Source organism: Ambystoma mexicanum, chromosome 2p (genome assembly GCF_040938575.1).
Source record: "Ambystoma mexicanum isolate Mex_15411 chromosome 2p, UKY_AmexF1_1, whole genome shotgun sequence".
In the NCBI taxonomy this organism is placed as follows: Eukaryota; Metazoa; Chordata; class Amphibia; order Caudata; family Ambystomatidae; genus Ambystoma; species Ambystoma mexicanum.
The window spans coordinates 1,242,988,399-1,243,007,996 of NC_090923.1; the positions used below are offsets into that span (position 1 = coordinate 1,242,988,399).

The 19,598-nt window shown below is 47.4% G+C and overlaps 2 protein-coding genes across 2 annotated transcripts in view; one reads left to right on the forward strand and one right to left on the reverse strand.

Annotated features, from left to right (window-relative positions):
- Positions 1 to 1,190: 1,190 nt before the first annotated feature.
- Positions 1,191 to 6,134, reverse strand: LOC138567389 (actin, cytoplasmic 1). The gene is made up of 6 exons (XM_069645553.1): positions 5,868 to 6,134; positions 4,003 to 4,131; positions 3,483 to 3,722; positions 2,589 to 3,027; positions 2,299 to 2,480; positions 1,191 to 1,826 (listed from the first exon to the last, which is right to left on the reverse strand). The coding sequence occupies exons 2-6, from the start codon at positions 4,123 to 4,125 to the stop codon at positions 1,683 to 1,685; spliced, it is 1,128 nt and encodes a 375-aa protein (XP_069501654.1). The 5' UTR covers positions 4,126 to 4,131; positions 5,868 to 6,134; the 3' UTR covers positions 1,191 to 1,682.
- Positions 6,135 to 6,188: 54 nt separating this feature from the next.
- The window catches only part of LOC138567390 (actin, cytoskeletal 3-like), a 510,127-nt gene continuing 496,717 nt past the window's right edge, over positions 6,189 to 19,598 (forward strand). The window contains exon 1 of the mRNA XM_069645554.1: positions 6,189 to 6,284. The gene's annotated coding sequence lies outside the window, so the exon portion shown is untranslated. The remainder of the gene's footprint in view (positions 6,285 to 19,598) is intronic.

Consider the following 19,598-nt stretch of genomic DNA (forward strand, 5'->3'; position numbering starts at 1 on the left):
GATATTACAAAAGCCCTTTAGGGGGCCACATCACAAGTGGGACACCAGAGCTATAGGGATGCACATGCCTCAAAGCGTGCTAAAGCACCAGGTTGATGAAAGGGATATACACCTCTCCACCTGTCATGGAAAAGACGAAAACGCAGAGGAAAGTCAACTGCAAAATCAAAAAGGAGACACTAGACAGCTCACACGCTGGGTCCACCAAACGTCACAAGCTTTGTTATTAAGGGCGGCAGAGATCAGCTTGAGTTGGCCCTACGTGGGAGTAGGGTCCCCGCTCACAAAATATTTGTGTTATTTTCTTTTTATGGTTGGTTTTCATTTGCACCATAGCTATTGTTACAATAAAGCGTGTGGCCGGCCAAAGACACCTCACATCTCGTTTGGCCTCCTCTTGTGACATTGTCATTACTGTCATCTCTTTCACATGTCACCCTGCATGCCTCCCCCACACTAAAACACTACCAGGCTATCCACATGGCAAGCAAACAGACCAAATCAGAAAGCACAGGACATACTAAATGTGCAATGTCAGGGGGAGAGATGTCACCCTGCAGTGTTAACAGTTCACTTTTCTGAAAGTGAAACCAGAGTTCCAGGTTCTCCACTCGCATCATTATAGCCACACAATGACATGCTTCACATAGGCCTACCGGGATAGGGTCAATGCAGCACCCACAGTTCTTAGGTCTAATTTCGGATAATGTCTTCCGCCACCCCAGTCTTTTCAGGGCAGTAAAAGGTGGGTCCCAACCATTTAATAAGCCACCCCCACCAGTGCACAGAAGCCACGGGCTAGATTTTAGATCCCAGATTATAGCCATTGTCACAAGTGATTTGCCAGGTGAACTTGTCGAGCAGGTACAGCCCAACTGGCAAGGTCCATAATGGACTGTGCTGGTTACTCTTGTGCGCAATGAGCCGAAGTACTTAGTCATAATTACCCATAAGAATCAGTCAGTCCACCCAACCCACCCACGGGCCATTCATTGAGTGTGCATACAAATTTGGAAACTAGTGGGGTAGTATCACTAACCCTGCTTTGCAGGACCACCACTGCCCTACATAATGCAGTCATACAAGTTTAGCTATAGAACAGACACAAATATCGTAACATTTTCTGTAAAAAAAATAAAGCAGCTATGACTTGCCACAAGTTGTACATGCAAACGACAGTCCAGACATGCTCCTTTCAACGTGTGCACTTTATTTGAATGGTCTTCAATGAAGTGTACAAGTAGCCCTCCCCACATAATGGCACCACATCTTACTGATTTCAAACACCTAATTGGGGAATAGTCCAATAATGGACCAAAATTGAAAATAAGACCATGTGTTTAAGGCGAAAGATACAAAAGACTGTTGGGTAACATAACTTCACATACAAGCAATACTATCACCAATATATGATTTACGCATAAGCCCCAATAAAACTGGGCAGCCTTCACAGAGGCAAGTAATGTCCTGTAACAATGCATTTGAACAATTTGGAAAGAAAGTACAATCAAGTCCTTCATGCATTGTAGAACTTGGAATGTTTTGCTCCACAATACTGTTTTATCTTCTTTCGGTTCCAGTTTTCAATCCTGAGTCAAGCGCCAAAAACAAGTAAAAAAAGCCATGCCTCGTGTCTTGGTTCTTTTGCGAAGTTATGTTTGTCAAAGAGCAGCAACTGTCATTTAGAAACATTTACGGTGGACAATTGAAGGCCCAGACTCATCATACTCCTGTTTGCTGATCCACATCTGCTGGAAGGTGGACAAGGATGCTAGGATGGAACCACCAATCCACACAGAGTACTTGCGCTCTGGCGGGGCAATGATCTGTTTAGATAAAGAAAAACCTGGTGTTAAAAGAGGATTGTGACAGTGTTAAGCAGGGGGAACCCCGACCCCCGACATCACTAACATGTTACACATTCCCCCACTTCACTGGGAAAAACGTTGCCATCGTAATGTATAAGAAATACCATAAATGGACCCAAGTCTGCACTCTTAACAGCACTCTACCAAGGTTCGAAACTGCAGAGACCCTGACATAAGAGAGCCCAGTTAGCTTGACACAACCAGCTACCAGGGGCAAACTGGTACCATACAAATCCATGTGGCATGAACCCACTGTACCTGGGAATGCATTTGCAAAATGTTCTGACGCTAGATACCAGTATCTAGGTTTTAGCTCCCTCTGACCCCCCCTCCCAAGATTATACACCACCTTCAAAGTCTGCTCCTAAGAGAAAAAGATGAGTCAAAAAGCACATCAAGGTAAGCGCAGCTGATTCCATTAGAACCTCACCTTGATTTTCATTGTGCTTGGAGCCAGCGCTGTAATTTCTTTCTGCATTCGGTCTGCAATACCTGGGTACATTGTGGTACCACCAGACAGCACAGTGTTAGCATACAAGTCTTTTCGGATATCAACATCACACTTCATGATTGAGTTGTATGTGGTTTCATGAATACCGCATGACTCCATACCTGTTGGAAAGTAAGAACAGGGTTTCAGTAGGCTCCCTTTTCCCATAGTGATTCACCAGCAACCCAGGTAGTATGGATTCTGCACTTCCATGTGCTCCAAAAACTTACCAAGAAAAGATGGCTGGAAGAGGGCTTCAGGACACCTGAACCTCTCATTGCCAATAGTGATCACCTGACCATCAGGCAGTTCATAGCTCTTCTCCAGTGAAGACGAAGAAGCAGCAGTGGCCATTTCCTGCTCAAAGTCCAGCGCAACATAGCAGAGCTTCTCTTTGATGTCACGCACAATTTCTCTTTCAGCTGTTGTTGTGAAGCTGTAGCCCCTCTCGGTCAGGATCTTCATGAGGTAGTCCGTCAGATCACGACCAGCTAAGTCAAGACGCAAGATGGCATGAGGCAGGGCATAACCTTCGTAGATGGGCACTGTGTGGGTGACACCATCACCAGAGTCCATCACAATACCAGTGGTACGTCCAGAGGCATACAGGGACAACACAGCCTGGATAGCCACATACATGGCCGGAGTGTTGAAGGTCTCAAACATGATCTGCAGTAAAGCAAGAAAGTAACAGTTACTAATTTTACAGGCTCCAGTCAATACCCTCAACTTTTCAATCATGCAAGTGGAGATGCAAAACACGTGACAGGTATGGTATGTATTCTAAGGTGAACTCCAAAACAGTGCATCTCAAACGTTAGCCAGGCAAAGCCAATTCGGGTATGGGAGGCAGACAACTGCACCCCAAACAAACTACAAAAGGCCTAATTTCAAACTGAGGAACAGTATTGTTAGTAACTAGAGAAAAAGTCAGTAACACAAGCTGGTTAAGTAAACCCACAAAGACAGTCAGGAAAGACAACCTGTCAGAATTCCATCAAGAGAAGACTCAGGTCATGGAAAGAACCTGTGAAATGGCAAATTGAAGTAAATGGAAATCAAGACATGGCAACAGCCAGAGTAGATCACGTAAAAGTCTTCAAATGACTAATTAGTTTATGCACCTGGGTCATCTTTTCTCTGTTGGCCTTAGGGTTCAGGGGAGCTTCTGTAAGAAGCACGGGATGTTCTTCTGGAGCAACACGAAGTTCGTTGTAGAAGGTGTGGTGCCAGATTTTCTCCATATCATCCCAGTTGGTGACAATACCGTGTTCAATGGGGTACTTCAGGGTCAGGATACCTCTCTTGCTCTGAGCTTCATCACCAACGTAGCTGTCTTTCTGGCCCATGCCAACCATTACACCCTGAAGAGGAACAGTTTAATTAATGTTTCGTACTACAAAACTCGAGCCCAGATACAGCCATTTCAGGTCACGCCAACGGCGTTAATGAAGGGTACCACAAATGTTTGAAAGCTCACTCAGTCCACACTAGAAAGATACGCTGTCCGAATCTGCGTGCGCTTTTAATTGTATCGTGGATAAGAATGTCATTTCAGATTGCACAGCGGCTAGAATTCATGATCTGCATTGATAAGAGCACCTGGACCATTATAGTAGGCAACCGTGGAAAAAATTGTTTTACCTGATGTCTTGGGCGACCCACAATGGATGGGAAGACAGCACGTGGTGCATCATCTCCAGCAAAGCCGGCCTTGCACATACCGGATCCATTGTCGACAACGAGTGCAGCAATATCATCCTCCATGTTTTCCTGTAAAAATAATACAAAACTAGTTGAAGTGTGTAGCAATAAGTTTCGCAAAAGCGTTCGTACGCCAGATAAGGACATTTCTAATAAGCGGATGCTGATATTTCGCCTCTAGAGGGCGCAATGGGTTAACAGAAAATCCAGCCGGTCCCAGTATTACCATAAAAGGCAATCCTTGTTCAATCTAAACTGGATGGGTGTGGCATGAGTAAGGACCTTAATGCACGTGTTCTGTCAACTAATCTGATGGGAGACGATTGAGCCGAGGCACAGGGTCATCTTTTCTAACACAAAGCTAGCAAATGCCATAATCGGGCGCTCACGTGAACAAGTCGGGCTCCTTTACACGCAATTAGTGTACAAGGCCCTACAGCCTCCATCGCATTTACTTACAAAACAAACTGATTGAAGTGTTTCGGGTGATCACGAGTTCATTACTACAGACGGTATGCACGCGAACTAACAGCACCCCGCCTAGACAGTTCACAGCTGGCCAAGTAGCACATCTCCATCTTCCTGCCTGCCAGGCAAACATTTAGCAGGTTTCCCCTTAAAACTACATTTCCAGCAAGACTACAGTGGCCTTTGTCGGGCCCAATGTGGAACCCACACGCCCATGGTCGATTATGGCAGAGCCTAGATTAAACGATCGCATATAGCGGTTTACTTTTGCTCACCTAACAAACAGCCAAATGCACCGGCCGTTTAAAACCCAAACATCCCTGCACGCCCTGGGCCAAAGAGCTGCGCCTGTCGCAAAAGGTTAAAAGTAGTAAGCTTACTTGCACGAAGCAAAACCCGTGAATGAAACTAAAATCTTAGCCCTCGCAGCCCAATAAAATTAAGTACAGCCCTTCAGTGCCCCTGGGTGTTCACTCCCCCAGAATGAAGGCACCCTAGTTGTGTCCTTACAAGATCCCACCGCCAGCCACAGTATGGTGTATTCCAGAGCCTCCTCTGCAGACAAAAGGACAAAGGGGGCGACACCCATTACCCACACGCGCCAATCAGCCATGCTAACCGTTAGACACGAAAGTTTTGCAGGAGCCGCACCCTAACTGCGCTAACGAGACCTGCGCTTTGCGACACCGGTCCTCGGCCATAGACTCCAAGCAAACAAACCAGCAACTTTTAACGCCGTCCCACTAACACCAGGGCTTGAATTGCTGAGAACCATGGGCGTAATATTAGGGGGGGACGGGGTGTTTGTCCCCTCCAACTTTCATGGACACCATGTTGTCATTCATTTGGCTGGGACACCTTTTCTTCAGATGTCATGTCCCCCTACTCCCCCCCCTCCCCCAACATTGTCAGCAAAGTTACTCCACTGCTGAGAACCAACTGACCTAGTGCACCCAAGTCAGTCGGCGAGTATGTTGGGCTCACGAAGGACTGCCCCATCGTCTAGGACAGGGGGTCACCAAGCTTAACTTTAGGACGGCAACCAAATGCATTGTTCTAGTCACTCCCTGTCCCCAGTTCAAACACCACTGCTTTAAGAGCAAAATTAGAATCGCAACCAAAAAATATAAATAAAGGGGAAAAATTGTAAAATTACTATAGAGGACGGCTGCTGTATTGCCACTTAAAATCATCAAAGGGTTGGTGACAAAAATACCGCCCTACTGTTCAAACACTCGTCCCCGGCCCCAACGCAGATAAGAACGCCCCTTTTTTCTAGGATGAACCCCGCGAGGCTACCCGGTAGTAATCCCAATAGCTTGACGGTGGCAACCTACCTTTTGGTGGGGCGGTGGCTTCGGGGGGCTGTGGAGCAAGCTCGTTGCTTGGTTACAAGGCTGGTGAGGAAGCTCAGAGCAACTGCGAGGTGAATCCGCGCGCCGCCGCCATTTATACTTGCGCAAGCCGCGGCCGCTCCTGCCATAAAAGGTAAACTCTGGGGAAGCGCTGCGCTGATTGGTCGATCCACCCTGGCTCACTGGACTGCCGGCACAAGCCGGCGTTCTCTATGGCTTTTTTTTTCCTGGTTGCTTTTGCTCAGGGCTCTTGTGGGTGCAGCTCTCTCTCTCTCTCCCTTTCCGCCTTTGCATGCCTCATACTTTCTGCCTATGTGGACCGCACCCCCGACGAAGCGCTGTGTAAAGGCAGGGCCCGTTCAGCGTCGCGCACACGGGTACCTCAAAAGAGATATGCGGGTGAGATGTTATGACGTCATAGGGGTACAAGACGAGGAAGAGGGTACGAACTCAGAAAGCGAAGGAGGCACGTTATGTGTATTTGAGGCGAGAGCGACAACCCCGCCTCCCCCACCCGCCCATAACAAAATATTGTTATGTGCTCTGTTAGTATGTGATCTGAGCATCTTACTTATACAGCACATTATTGTACTGCAACCCCCTTGCCCCCAAGGCTATGTTGACTCGACCTGTCTTCCCTACAGAGCCGTGGCCGGACAGAACAGGACACAGACATTAAACGCGCCAGGGCTATGCTGTTAACAAAGGCCTGCAATTAAAGCATTTCATTGTTGCAACCTACATTCATATGTATACTTTTAAGGCATTTAAAATCATGATGTGGGAATATACTTGCATGCCAGGGGAATGATTGGGATGAAGGGAGGGGAGGCAGGAGAAAGCACATTTTTACAGCAGTCCTTAAGTGAGTGGTTTTGGATGCAAAGGAGAGAATTAACTGCTTGTAACAATGATGTTGTACTAGACTGGTCTCATTAGAATACATAAAGAAGTTAGATTCCCCCACACAAGTACACCCCCAACAGTCCCTGAAGTTAGTGTGTTCCCAACATTTGAACGATTTGCTCGCCCCAACTCCTGGAAATTTTAGCCTAGGTGCACCCCTGGAGGGAACTGATGTGCACACTTACTTTTTGTTAAGCAAAGAGGTGAGGTAAGCCTTTCCTGAAACTTGGCAGCGTTAAAGCTTTACTGTGTTAGGGCAGAATAATGTGTTTGCACAAACACAGATAAACTTTAAACTTGAAGGCTTCCTTCACCTCCCTGTCTAACAAAAATCAAATGCACACATCAGCCAGCCTCCTCGCCACGGATGTGAGTCAACATGTAATGTATGTGCTCTTTCATATCCGAGGAGAAGGGGCTGATGTGAGCACTTGCTTTTTGTTAAGCAGAGAGCTGAGGGAAGCATTGTTGCATGTTAGATCATTGCTGAGGCCAACAGCACAACACTGCTCTCTTGCACTTCTCCAGCTCATCCCGACTAACTCCCCCCGCCCTCCTTTCTTTCAGAACCGCCAGGGGACCACTCCGGTTGTGATAGTGCGCGGTACAAATATCCTTTAACACTATGTATGTATGTGTGCAAGGAGTGTATATATGTATTATGTAATGTGTGTGTGAAGGTGCATGATGAAAGGGGTACTGGGTGCGCATGTGAATGAGCAAGTGTATAGTGAATGGGGGTGTGAGTGAATAGGGGGGCATAGCCTCTAAGTTTGCCCCACCCAGTGTCTATAGTGGCCCCTCCCATCACCAGTTAGGCCCCCCGCCCCCGAAATGTAGGTTTTCGTTGCACCCCTGACTGTTAGCATGTGGGTGGGGCAAGCAGGGCTGTTTGAAAATGAAAGGTTGACCTGCACTGATAGACCCAGTGGGTAACTATTCAAAAAGATGGTGCAGCATCGTGAGGTCATACTGGGAATGAATGGATACCGCAAATCTGTGCATGGACGTTCGGAATGTGGGCGGAACAAGTTGGAGGAACGAAGTGTAGAATGCTGAGGGACATGCATGTAGTGAGTCAGGTAACTAGCAACGGCAACGTAGCGATCATGTATAAGTAATATGGCATTGACGCGTCGGCGAAGGCAGTACGTTCCCGGAGCCCAGCAGCTGTACAACTGTGTATGAGTCTTCTGGACGGGAAGGGGGCAACCTGGGCGTTCTGGGCTGGCAGCACATCCACCGTCAACATTGGCGATGAGGCGGGCGCCCTGGCCAGGAGAAAGGGATTTGGTCAGCCCCGTGATGGCGGCTGGCGGCATTGGCTTAATTTTCACCAGTGAGATCCCAGTGGCATCGGCTCTTTTTTGAGAGTGCTTGTGCACCCAGGGAGAATTTTTGGAGGCGCCGAACAGAGCAAGTGGTGCACTTAGAAGTGCACAGTGTGTGAGGGCCTAGAGGGCTGCCAAGGTGCTGGGAAGTGAACGAGGAAGAAGGTGGAAGGGGAGGTGACAAAATAAAAAAAATGAAATGACAAGGCAGTACATGGTCTGAAAGAGAGGGGTACCTGTGGTCAAACTGAAGCAATGTTGAGCCCGGAGTTGCGAACTCTGGAGGGACAGAGCTGCTTGTGCGCTCAGACACGTGCAAGTTGCGGCCTCTACCATCACTGAGGTGCCCGTGCGCTAGGACACGTGTAGGAAGACAAGAACACATGGAAGAGAACCAAGATAATGCCCAAGCTGATGAACAGGGACAAGGAGGTGGTGTTATCAGGAGAGGCCAAGGACACATACAGCAAGGTTCTCTTGCTCCCATGCCCGAGTTTGACACGATAGGAACACAGTCAAGTCTGGGACCAAAGTGGAATCACTGGATTGAGAGATTACAAATGTATTTTAGGGCCAGGGGGAGACGCAAGATGATGCTAAGCTATCAATGCTGATATATGCAGCAGGGCCAGAGCTACACAGAATTTTCAAAACCTTGGTGCCTGTCGACGACACCTACCAAGCGGCGAAACCTTGCCTCAGAGAGCATTTCATGCCATTGGCGAACCAGGACTACGAACGGTTCGTGATGTGTACCGCCACGCTAAAAGATGAATCTCTGGACACGTTTTATGGATGTCTCAGGCACTTGGCAGCAACATGTGTCTGAGAAAATGAAGACGGAATGGTCCGTAACCAGCTCATACAAGGATGCACGTGTGGGAAACTGAGGTGGCACATTTTGAGAGAGCCTGGTCTAACACTAGCTCGCGTCATCAAGATGGGATGGTCATATGGACTGGCGGAGGTCAGGGCATCCAAAATGGATGCAGCAATCCGCTCACTTAAACTGGAAGATGTGTGTGCAGTGGGACGCCAGCAAGGAGCTACGTCGACCAGGCCGAAATGGATCTCGAGTAGAGAAGTACCAGAAGCGCACACGCCTTGCCCGAAATGTGGTTACGATCTCCCACATTGTGGAGAGTGCCCAGCGAAGGGGATGACATGCGGGCAGTGTGGAGTACCAGGACATTTTGCCAGAATGTGCAAGGCCCCCATACCAGTGACAATTCCAAGAGGCCTGAGCAGACGATGTGCAGATGCCCAGCGACCACAGCAGAACGTGGCACAGGAAAAGCAGGAGCTCTACCCAGAGGATCAGGACATTGCTGAAGAAGAAGACAAGGAGGTTTTCTTCATCTACAGCATTGGCTCGTGGCAGACAAAGAAGATGAGGCAATGGAAGTGCATAGTGCGCATAAGTGAGACAGAGATTACAGTTCTTGTGGATACGGAAGCCGGTTTATAGTCATAAAATCGAAAACAAAAAAGTCAAAAAATGAAGAAAAAAAAAGTCGAATTTCTTTATTATGTTTTTAATTCGAAATGGGGGGGGTTCCCCCCCCAAACCCCTCCCTTTTTTTTTTTTTTTTTTTTTTTTACATGCGAGAGCCAAAAAATAAATATAAATAAATCATTCGACTTATTTTTTTTCGGCATTATGTTTTCGATTTTTTTTTTTCTTTTTTTTTTTTTTTGTGACTTTCGACTTTTTTTTTCGATTTTATGACTGCACACCACGGAAGCCTCAGAGTGCGTGAATTAGAGGGAATTGGAGATCTTTGTGGACGCTGGCACGTTTGGCTTAGTAGCTCTGCTGACACGAGCGACGCGCACAGAATTGTGAAGCTGTTGGCATACGCCAGTAGGGCCCTTTCCGACACCAAGCAGCGGTATTCCCAAATTGAAAAGGAGGCGCTGGCAGTCCATTGGGGGTGCTGCCATTTCAGACTTTACATACAGGTAAACCCGTCATGGTCGTCACCGACCACAAGCTGTTGTTGCCTATTCTGGCGTGTTCATCCTCAAAGCCTCCCCCGCGGATTGAAAGGTGGATGCTAGCACTGTTGGAGTACGGAGTGAAGCTAGTATACTGCCCAGGCCGACACAATGCGGCTTACTATTTATTGCAACATCCCACGGACAAGGGCTGTGGAAGCGGCGGAACATATTGACCTGGTGGTGGCGTCTGCTAAACCTGTGTCGTTGTCAGTGCAGGAGCTCACGGAAGCTTCCAAACATGATGAGTGCTTTAGCCTGGTGCTTTAGGCTTTAGCCATGCTGAGTGGTGAATGGAAAACCGTCCTAACGGGTCTCAACAAGAAAATGCAGGGGCCAGAACAGAATTGGAACAACTTTGGGGGGTATGCCACAAACTGTCGGACACCGATGATGGACTTCTGCTGAGGGGTGACAGAAAGGTGGTCCCTTTGGCGTTGGTCCTGAGAGTGGTAGAGTTAGCCCATCTCAGACATCAGGGCTCCACCAAGGCCAAAGCCAGGCTGCGCCTGAAAGTCTGGTTCCCAAATCTAGAGAAATATGTCGACGACTTTGTCAGAGGGTGTGTGTGGAGCCAGGTGGTCGTGCTAGCAACAGGGAACCTCACATTGAATCCATGTCACACAGTGACCAGCCATGGGACATTCTACGTATCGATTCTGGCTCCACAGGGCGAGGACCCCATTCCCTGGTTCTGTTATGTTATGTTACTTGCCATTTATATAGCGCCTAATATATCATTGGTATGACTTCAAAGCGCTGGTAGGTTGAACGCCCTTGGGAACCGTAGTTCAAGTCAGTAGAGATAGTGTCGTATGGTGCACCGGATATGTGTGCTGCTGGTGTAGTTGTTGGATGATAGCTGCTTCCTAGTGATATGTGTGGAGCTGAGGAAATCAGTTGGATGTGTCCAGTCTGGTGGGTGGACACCCAGACTGGGTTCTGGCTGCGTTAGGCCTGAGGAAAGCCTATGCGAAAAGCTAGCCGCAATGTGCTCAGCTAGCTACGTTTTATTAGGGTGGTGAGGTGTTCATGGGGTCGTGTTCGTATTTGAACAGCTAGGCCGAATTATCAGGGGTATAGCTGTGTTTTAGTTGAATGATGGTGTATAGTAGAGAGTGAGCGTAGTGGTGTGATACAGTGGTTATCAGTAAAAGTGCCTGAGACCAGGCACGTGAGCAGTACGGTGGGGACGTACATAGCGACATACAGATATATAGCAACAGGGTGGATACAGCTATATATGTGATACAGATATATATGGTGATACAGGTAGATAGCATATATAGGGGATACAGATATATGGCAACAACATGGGGAACAGGTGTACTGTGATACGAGTGGGCGGTTACAGCAGGTTCCACTCGTTCCATTCCGCCCCATTCATTCAGTGTACTCCGTCCATTTTTCTGCTTCGTCTACTCAGTCAGGCTAATGTTCACAATTCTAAGTAGGAGAGGCATAGCTAATATTCACAATCCTATCTGGGTCTGGCGCAGACTAATGTCTACAATTCTGAGCAGGAGAGGCACAGCCAACATTCACAATCCCGTCTGGGTCTGGCGCAGACTAATGTCCACAAAGTAGCTGAAGCATTGCTAACAATCACAGTTCTGTGTGGGTCGGCGTAGACAAATGTCCGTAATTCTAGGTAGGTGAGGCATTGCTAAAAATCACACTTCTGTGTGGGTCTGGCGCAGGCTAATGTTCACAATTCTAAGAAGGTGAAGCATCTCCAACATTCACAATCCCATCTGGGTCTGGTGCAGGCCAATGTCCACAACTCTAAGCAGGTGAAGCTTTGCTAATATTCACAATTCTGTGTGGGTCTGGCGTAGGCTAATGTCCACAATTCTAAGCAGGGGAAGCATTGATAACGATCACAATTCAGAGGTAAGGTAAAGTTGAATGGCTGGGTTTTTCGGAGTAGAGTAATTGCTCTACTCCCCACCCATTCAACACAGTGAAGCTTTTGGGCACAGTGAAGCTTTTGGGCACACTATCTAGATGCAAATTCAACACAGTGAAGCTTTTAGAGGACGCTCAATGTTGTAAGGCCATGCTATCTAGATGGAGAATTCAACACAGTCAAGGTTTCGGCCACACTATCTAGATGAAGAGTTCAATTCAGTGGAGCTTTTGGGCACAGTATCTAGATGCAAAATTCAATACAGTGAAGCTTATGGGCACAGTATCTAGGTGCACAATTCAACACAGTGGAAACTTTTGGGCACACTATCTAGATGCAAATTCAACACAGTAGAAGCTTTTGGGCACACTCAATATTCTTTGGCCTCACTGTCTGGATGCACAGTGAAAGCTTTTGGGCACACTCAATATTCTTTGGCCTCACTTTCTAGATGCAGAATTCAACACAGTGAAGCTTTTGGGCACAATCAATATTCTTTGGCCTCATTGTCTGGATGCACAGTGAAAGCTTTTGGGCACAATCAATATTCTTTGGCCTCATTGTCTGGATGCACAGTGAAAGCTTTTGGGCACACTATCTAGATGCAAATTCAACACAGTGAAGCTTTTAGAGGACGCTCAGTGTTGTGTGGCCACACTATCTAGATGCAGAATTCAACACAGTGAAACATTTGGGCACACTCAATATTCTTTGGCTTTACTATCTAGATGCAGAATTTAACACACTGATCGAGATACCCAGAGGTGGAGCTGGTAGACTCCCCTTTGTTTGACCACATCGCGTGCGTGATGGAGCCAGATTTTGCGACCCATGGATTCCCTCGAGAAATCTGCTTGGACAATGGGCCCCTATTTCAAGGAGAAAGCTTCGTAGAGTTCCTACAGGAGTGTGGTATAACACATCGGAAAATATCATCAGTGTGGCCGAGAGCCAATGGAGAGTTGGACTACTTTATGCACACACTGAATAAGGTGTTCAGGATTGCACAGGGATAAGGAAAATGCCCAGGGATAAGGAAAATCCCTCAAACAAGCACTGTACCAGTTTCTGCGCGAATACCGGTTGGCGCCCCACAGAGCGACGGGAGGGGCACCCGCCGATGCGCTGTTCTGAAGGTAGGAGCCCTGGGAAGATTGACAACGAACAAGTGTTCGAGGAAAGAAGGCTGAGAAACGAGCGGGAGAACATGAGGAGAAACCTACAACCCCAAGACCTTGTGGTAGCCTACGTGGTGCTGGTCAGAAGCAGACATCCTGAAGGCAAGCTATCACTCACATATGAGCTTTGTCCTTTATGTGTAATCAAGGTAAAGGGGTCCATGGTCATCACCGCTGACACACGAGGAACAGTGACTAGAAACTCTAGTTTTTTAGTAGGGTTGGGGAAGCAACATCTCCAGGAGATGTAAGGGAGGAGAGTGGCCAGTGGGATGGCGAGGACGATGGGGTCCCAGGGTCCTCCCAAGGACTGGCCATTCCAGACCTGGTAAGTGAGGGACAGCCGGGAGGTGGTGCAACTGGCGGATATCCCCACCATGAAGGGAGGAGGAGACCCTCCCGTTTTGATGATTGTCATGTCTGAGTAAGTGAGAGGGGTTGTGAACTGTATATGGAAGCCTCCATGCCGGGCTTACGTTTGTGTTAATTGTTTAAAGTTTGGCCACATGCCCACTATTTTCTGTTTCTCTGGTTATGTCGTCTTTCAAGGCACTCATGACATGTTTAATAATGTTTGATGTCTGTTGTTCCCGTGAAAAAGGAGGAATGTAGTGAGTCGGGTGACTCGCGACGGCAACGGAGTGCCGCCGCGTATAAATGAAAGGTTGTTCCCGCGTCTGCGAAGGCAGTGCATGCCCGGAGCCCAATGGCTATACAACCCTTTTGTGAGTATTCTGTACAGGAAGGGGGCTGGCTGGGGGCTCTGGGCCGGCGCTACATCTGCCGACAACAATGTAGATTGTTGCAACATGCCTTCCAACTACTTCAAAAGAAGGTGTAGTTAGAATATCGGGGTGGGGCAGCTACTCCAAAATTAGAGGTGCACAGCAATGCCAAATGTAGTAAAAATGTGAGGTGGGTACGGCAAAAAAAGGAAGAAACGCAGTGTTATGAAACCAAGATAACTAATGGTGGTAGCAAATCAGCTGAACAGGCAATGTTGGAATGCGAGGGGCAAATAGCCACAAAACTGGGGTTTAACAGAGCACTGCCATTGCACCATTGCACTGTACATTCTCATATTTAAGTAGGTAGGAACTCCCAAAAGCATATAGTGTGACAATTTAAGAGAATAGTTGTGGCGGAGACAGGCTTAACATTTTGGGAATGCTGGATTATGGTTTTAAAAGCTGGTCGTGAGTGGACCGTTTACCCATTGGGCTATCGCTGTTGACCCGCCGGACCCTTCTCATGAGCCCAGGAAGCTGAATATCTAATACACCTTTCATTGACCCATTGTGTACATCTTTCATCTCAATTCAGAGGACCTTTGGTTTCACAAAGAGATGCTAATCAGTGGTAGCTTGGACCATTTAAACACTGAGCCCAGCAGTTAACCCTTTGGCTTCATCACAGGGGGGCTATTGATACCGCCTGGGTAGGCCTTTGTCCTTTGCACTGTACGTCTGCTGCTGCCATGATATTTATACATAAATACGCTGCTCTCCCAGGTGACAAATTTGACAAGCTCATGCTATAGCACCCCTTTCCCATCGGTACACCTGGGCTGAGCATAATGGCAGAGTGGTGCCTTCTGTGTGCAACCTCCTAAATGTGTGTGTGAGGTGTTAAGCTATTTTCTCACTTCTCCATTGAGTATAGCAGTCTCATTTAAAGTGCTGTGGTAATCCCATGGAAAGGACGGTGCTTATGTCTGTGAACCTCTCTGTGGGATTTTCTTTATTTTCCGGTCGGGGTGTACAAAAATGTGGGAATCCAGCCTAGTCCAGAGGTCCCCAGCCTTTTTACACCCCATCCCGGAAAGAAGTGGTAACGCTGGCCACCATGTATGCATCTGGTGGCCTACATTACAATGCACAGAATTCACAGGTACTCGACACTCTCCACCGGCATCGAAATTAAATACAGGCTGAGTCACTGGTGGTTTTTCCTTCAAGAGCAGGAGAAACAGGCAAAACAGATTTTATGCTGTGTGCCCGTTCCTCATCCATGAAATCAATCCAAAACGATACACAGCGTAATAAACGGGCTGGCTGCTTGACTCTGCCTGTTTATTATGTTCTGTGCCATTAACCGCTGTAATGAAAATGAGGAACCAAAGCAGGTACATAATGGTCAAATCTAGCAATGAGGACTGTGGATCTTTGGGCGTTCTGCTCTTTGAGACTCAAACTGAATCTGCTGAAACACAGGAAGTAAATGCAGAGTAGAAATTGGTGGTGAGACCGGGTTCTATATACTTATTTGTAACAACTGGTGAGCAACTGTTTTCTGAGTCCTATGCAAAAGCGTTATAATATATAGTTGCGTGTGCATAAAGGCGTTCCCATGATCTGGATACAAAGATATAGTTATGGTGTCCACCAATACCCTACCCGGGAATAAGAAGGGAAGAATCTTCTTAAGAACATTTAACTGCTTGAAATGAGTTCACAGTGATGCTCACGTGTTGGCTCAGTAAACATGGAGAATCTACCTTAAATCTTAGGTTTGGGGCATTTATCACGGTTTTATAATGCACTAAATTTCAAATATATAATTTCAAAGCGAGCAGAGGAAGTTGGGTCAGGGATGGTCACAGCTAAATCAGGGGCTGCATTGTGGATGCTGGTTGGGTTTAGCCGAAGGAAAAGGGAAAGCAGTAGACCGGGAGGGGCAGAGGTCACTGGACGTTCACAGGTAAGCCAGAGGGCACAATTACGGACACTGCCTAGGGAAGGAGAGGGAACAACATCTCCTCCTGCCATTGCATTTTACTAGAGTGGGTGATGGATAAATACCTGCGCCTGAATGCATCAAAAACAGGCATCATTTTCTTGAGCACTAGCATTTCCAGTTGTTTCCCCTACTACTGTCCTAATACTATGGCAGTCTCCCCACCCGAATCCCATCACAAAGGTTAAGAAGTTGGGCTTGTCCTTCGACAGCAAAATCACCTTCAACAAATAGATCAAGCAGGTCTCATATTCGTGCTACTTCTAACTACATAAGCTAAAACACAACCCACCTTTCATTAACACGCAGACATGATTTTTGCAATAGCATGTGCGTTTGTCTCCCCCAAGCATCTAATCCACCTACTGCAGAGCATCCAGAATAAGGCCACATGATTTATCTTGAGACTCAAAGCATGAGACATCACCCTGACCCTGAAGGCCCTACTGTGCTCCCCCTGAAAGAAAGGTACAATTTAACATCACTATGCATTATACATAAGGCCTTCCCAGGAGTTGGCATTTGCTACCTCAAGCCCTAAACAAAAAAGTACTGTCATACATGGGAGTTGAGATCGTCATTGGTCAGAAGGTTAGGCCTGTCAACCATCACAAAAAAGAGGTAGCTGTTAGGCTCTATTGGGTCTGGATGTGCCTCCCAATTGAATGATTTCCGAGTGTGGGAACACCACCAGAAATTCAAGAAACTTCTAAAAACATTCCTCTTTAGATTGGCCCACTCAATTGCCGGTCCCACTCTACAATATGCAGATTTGCCTTGTGCTGCGTGATTATTATTTTTTCCTGGAGCACTTTAGATGGAGCCTTTGCCCTCTTGGTAGCTGAACTGGCTTCTGTTGCCCTGTTTTGGTCTTACTTCATGTACATATGTCCCTAGGTCTCTTAGCTTACTCATTCCGCACTTACACTGGTCTGAATTCCCAAGAACTGCAAATGAGCTTTCATTTGTTCCACTTCCTATGTCTCTCTCTCCCCCCATTACCCGTTGCACACTTCTTTGCGACAAATCACAGCAGAGCTCCAGGAGGAATGGTTCATACCAAACCTCCAAGAACAGGTAAGTAGATTTGTTGGGAATTGTATAGTCTCCAGAGAATGTAATCCTGGTAATACCATGAGGGCGATAAGAGGAGTTTTGCACTGGCCCTCTGTCCATTCCATAGACTTCGTGGATATGATAAAAAAGTAACAATTTTCGGTATCTGATTGTTGTAGTCAGCCCATTTTTCTGTTGGCTCGAGGCTGGTCCCTGAGTTCACCCTGATGCTAAGTCTGCAGCAACATTTTTGGTGAGGGAGGTATTTCCACAGTGGGGAATTTGTAAAGTCCTGAAGTTCAACAATGGGACCCACTTAATAACTTATTCGCAGAGATGAATTCACTCTTGGGCATTAAGCACAAGTTGTATTCAGTGTGCCACCCACACGTCAATTCTCAGGTTCTGTCTGATCTTTAATATCTTCACCAATCCCCTCCTCAACTGATGCCTTTAAGGTAGAGGTATCGTCTGTAGCTGTGTCCACGGAGTCGTCCGAAGATAGCTCTTTCCTTCTCTGTCTCCAATTATCGCTGGGCTTCATACACGTCCTTTTCCCCTGTTTGGAGTGATGGGAGTGAGCTCCACCGGAGGCCACTTTGCTCGAGATGCAGCTTGCCTGGCAGCGGGGACCCCGGGGAGCCAACCCCAGGCCAGAGAAAAGCTTTGCCAAAAAAACCTGGCAGATGGTTATGGCTGAGTGGACTACGAATCCCAGAATGCACCGTGTAGTTGATGAAGTGTTCCGTGATATCTCCGGGAGAAGATGTGAATGCTTGAATTACACGGACAGATGGAAACTCAGAGACTGGAGGTGAAAAGGAAAGGTAGCGTGGCGTGCACCTCGCGTAGGAAAGAACAAGCGTGCACGGGAAGAAGGGGAATACAAGAGGTAGGTAAAGTAGAAGGCACAAGGAGTACAAGCTTTCTGAGAACGGCAGAGGCGAAGGGTATGCCATTTGGGAGCGGCAAAAGAGTACACACACACAGGAGCGCTGGATTACCTTCTGTAGCACTGGAAGTTGCAACGCGAATGCGTTAGTCGCTTCCTGGAATATAAAGGCCAAAATGACTTCAGTGCGCAAGGCACTCCTGGGAAAACTAGTCCTTCTATTGCTCATGGAGACATGGCTGGCAAGCATCAAATGCCTAGACCGCATACAGCGTTCTCAGGGAGTAGTCCTTCCTCTATTTCCTCCATAATCTCCATGGCAGGCGAGCCATGAGTTTCCATGGTAGGCGAGTCGTGACAGTATGACCCCTTCTTAGGTTTCCTCCCCCTGGTTTCCTGGGATGAAGGCGATGGAACCTTTGTATTAGCCGAGCCGCACTAATTTTCTTAACAGGTTCCCAAGTGCATTCTGTCTTTGGGTATCCTTTCCAAAATATCAGATATTGCAGAACGCCTCTTTTGTATCTGGAATCAAGGATGTTGGAAAATGAGGGTCCTTAACATATGGTTTGAGGAGTGAGGTATGAAAGACAGGATGGATTCTTTTAAGAGTTGGAGGAAGATCCAATCTATAAGCTACAGGATTGAACTTGGCTGTAATACGAAAGGGTCCTAAATACCTGGGCGCAAATTTTCCTGAATTAACCCATCTGGGTAGGTACTTCATAGCTAGCCACACCCGATTCCCTACTTCCCACTGGGGGTTTGAACTTCTTTTCTTGTCTGCCCATCTCTTACAATCCTGTCGAGCCTTTGTGAGATTGGATTTGGATTCTCGATGCATTCTCTGTATGGTATCCAATAGATGATCTACTGAAGGAGGAATACCAGAGAGTGGTATATGTTTCGGGTCATAACCGTACATTCATTTGAAAGGACTCGTACCTAGAGAGGTATGTGTAGTGTTATTGTATGAGAATTCCGCCATGGGTAGAAGATGAAACCAGTCATCTTGCTCTTGGTTACAAAAACACCGTATGTACTGTTCTAGTGTGGCGTTCAAACGCTCGGTTTGCCCATTACTCTCCGGGTGGAACCCTGAGGAAAGAGATCTTCGGATTCCTAGTGTTCTGCACAGAGTAGTCCAGAATTTGGACGTGAATTGAGGGCCTCTGTCGGACACTATATTGATGGGTATTCCATGTAGTCTGACTATGGCTCTCATTACGACCCTGGCGGAGTGGGTTTACGCCAGCGTTATTCGCGGCGGACCCGTCCGCCCTACTACGAGTTCCCGTAGCGCCATGGAGCCTTTCTCCGCCTGGTTTTTCCGGGCGGAGAAATCCATGGCGCTACGGGACCTTGTTGTTAATTACGCCACCGTATTTTACGGTGGCGTAATTAACGCCTTCCCCACTCCCATTATACCCTATGGGGCAAAAATGGGAATGGGGAAGGGTAAAATGGGGGATGGGGATTTACCGCCCCGCCAAGGTCGGCATGGGGCGGAAAATCCGCCAACCCCCATGGCGCTATCGGCAGCTTTCCGCCGTGCTCCGCGGTGCATTTAGCACCGCGATTTCCGCCAGGGTCGTAATGAGGGCCTATGTCTTTAAGAAAGACTTCTGCTGTAACGCTGGCTGTAGGGATTCCTTTAAGAGGTGAAAAATGAGCTAATTTGCTAAAGGAATCAACAGTGACCATTAT

What these genes read in the sequence shown, in the direction of transcription:
- LOC138567389 (XM_069645553.1), bottom strand. Translation starts at nt 4,125, where the DNA reads ATGGAGGATGATATTGCTGCACTCGTTGTCGACAATGGATCCGGTATG. An exon ending in TGGGTCGCCCAAGACATCAG is followed by an intron (nt 3,723 to 4,002) that starts GTAAAACAATTT and finishes GTTCCTCTTCAG; the next exon opens with GGTGTAATGGTTGGCATGGG. An exon ending in ACAGAGAAAAGATGACCCAG is followed by an intron (nt 3,028 to 3,482) that starts GTGCATAAACTA and finishes GCTTTACTGCAG; the next exon opens with ATCATGTTTGAGACCTTCAA.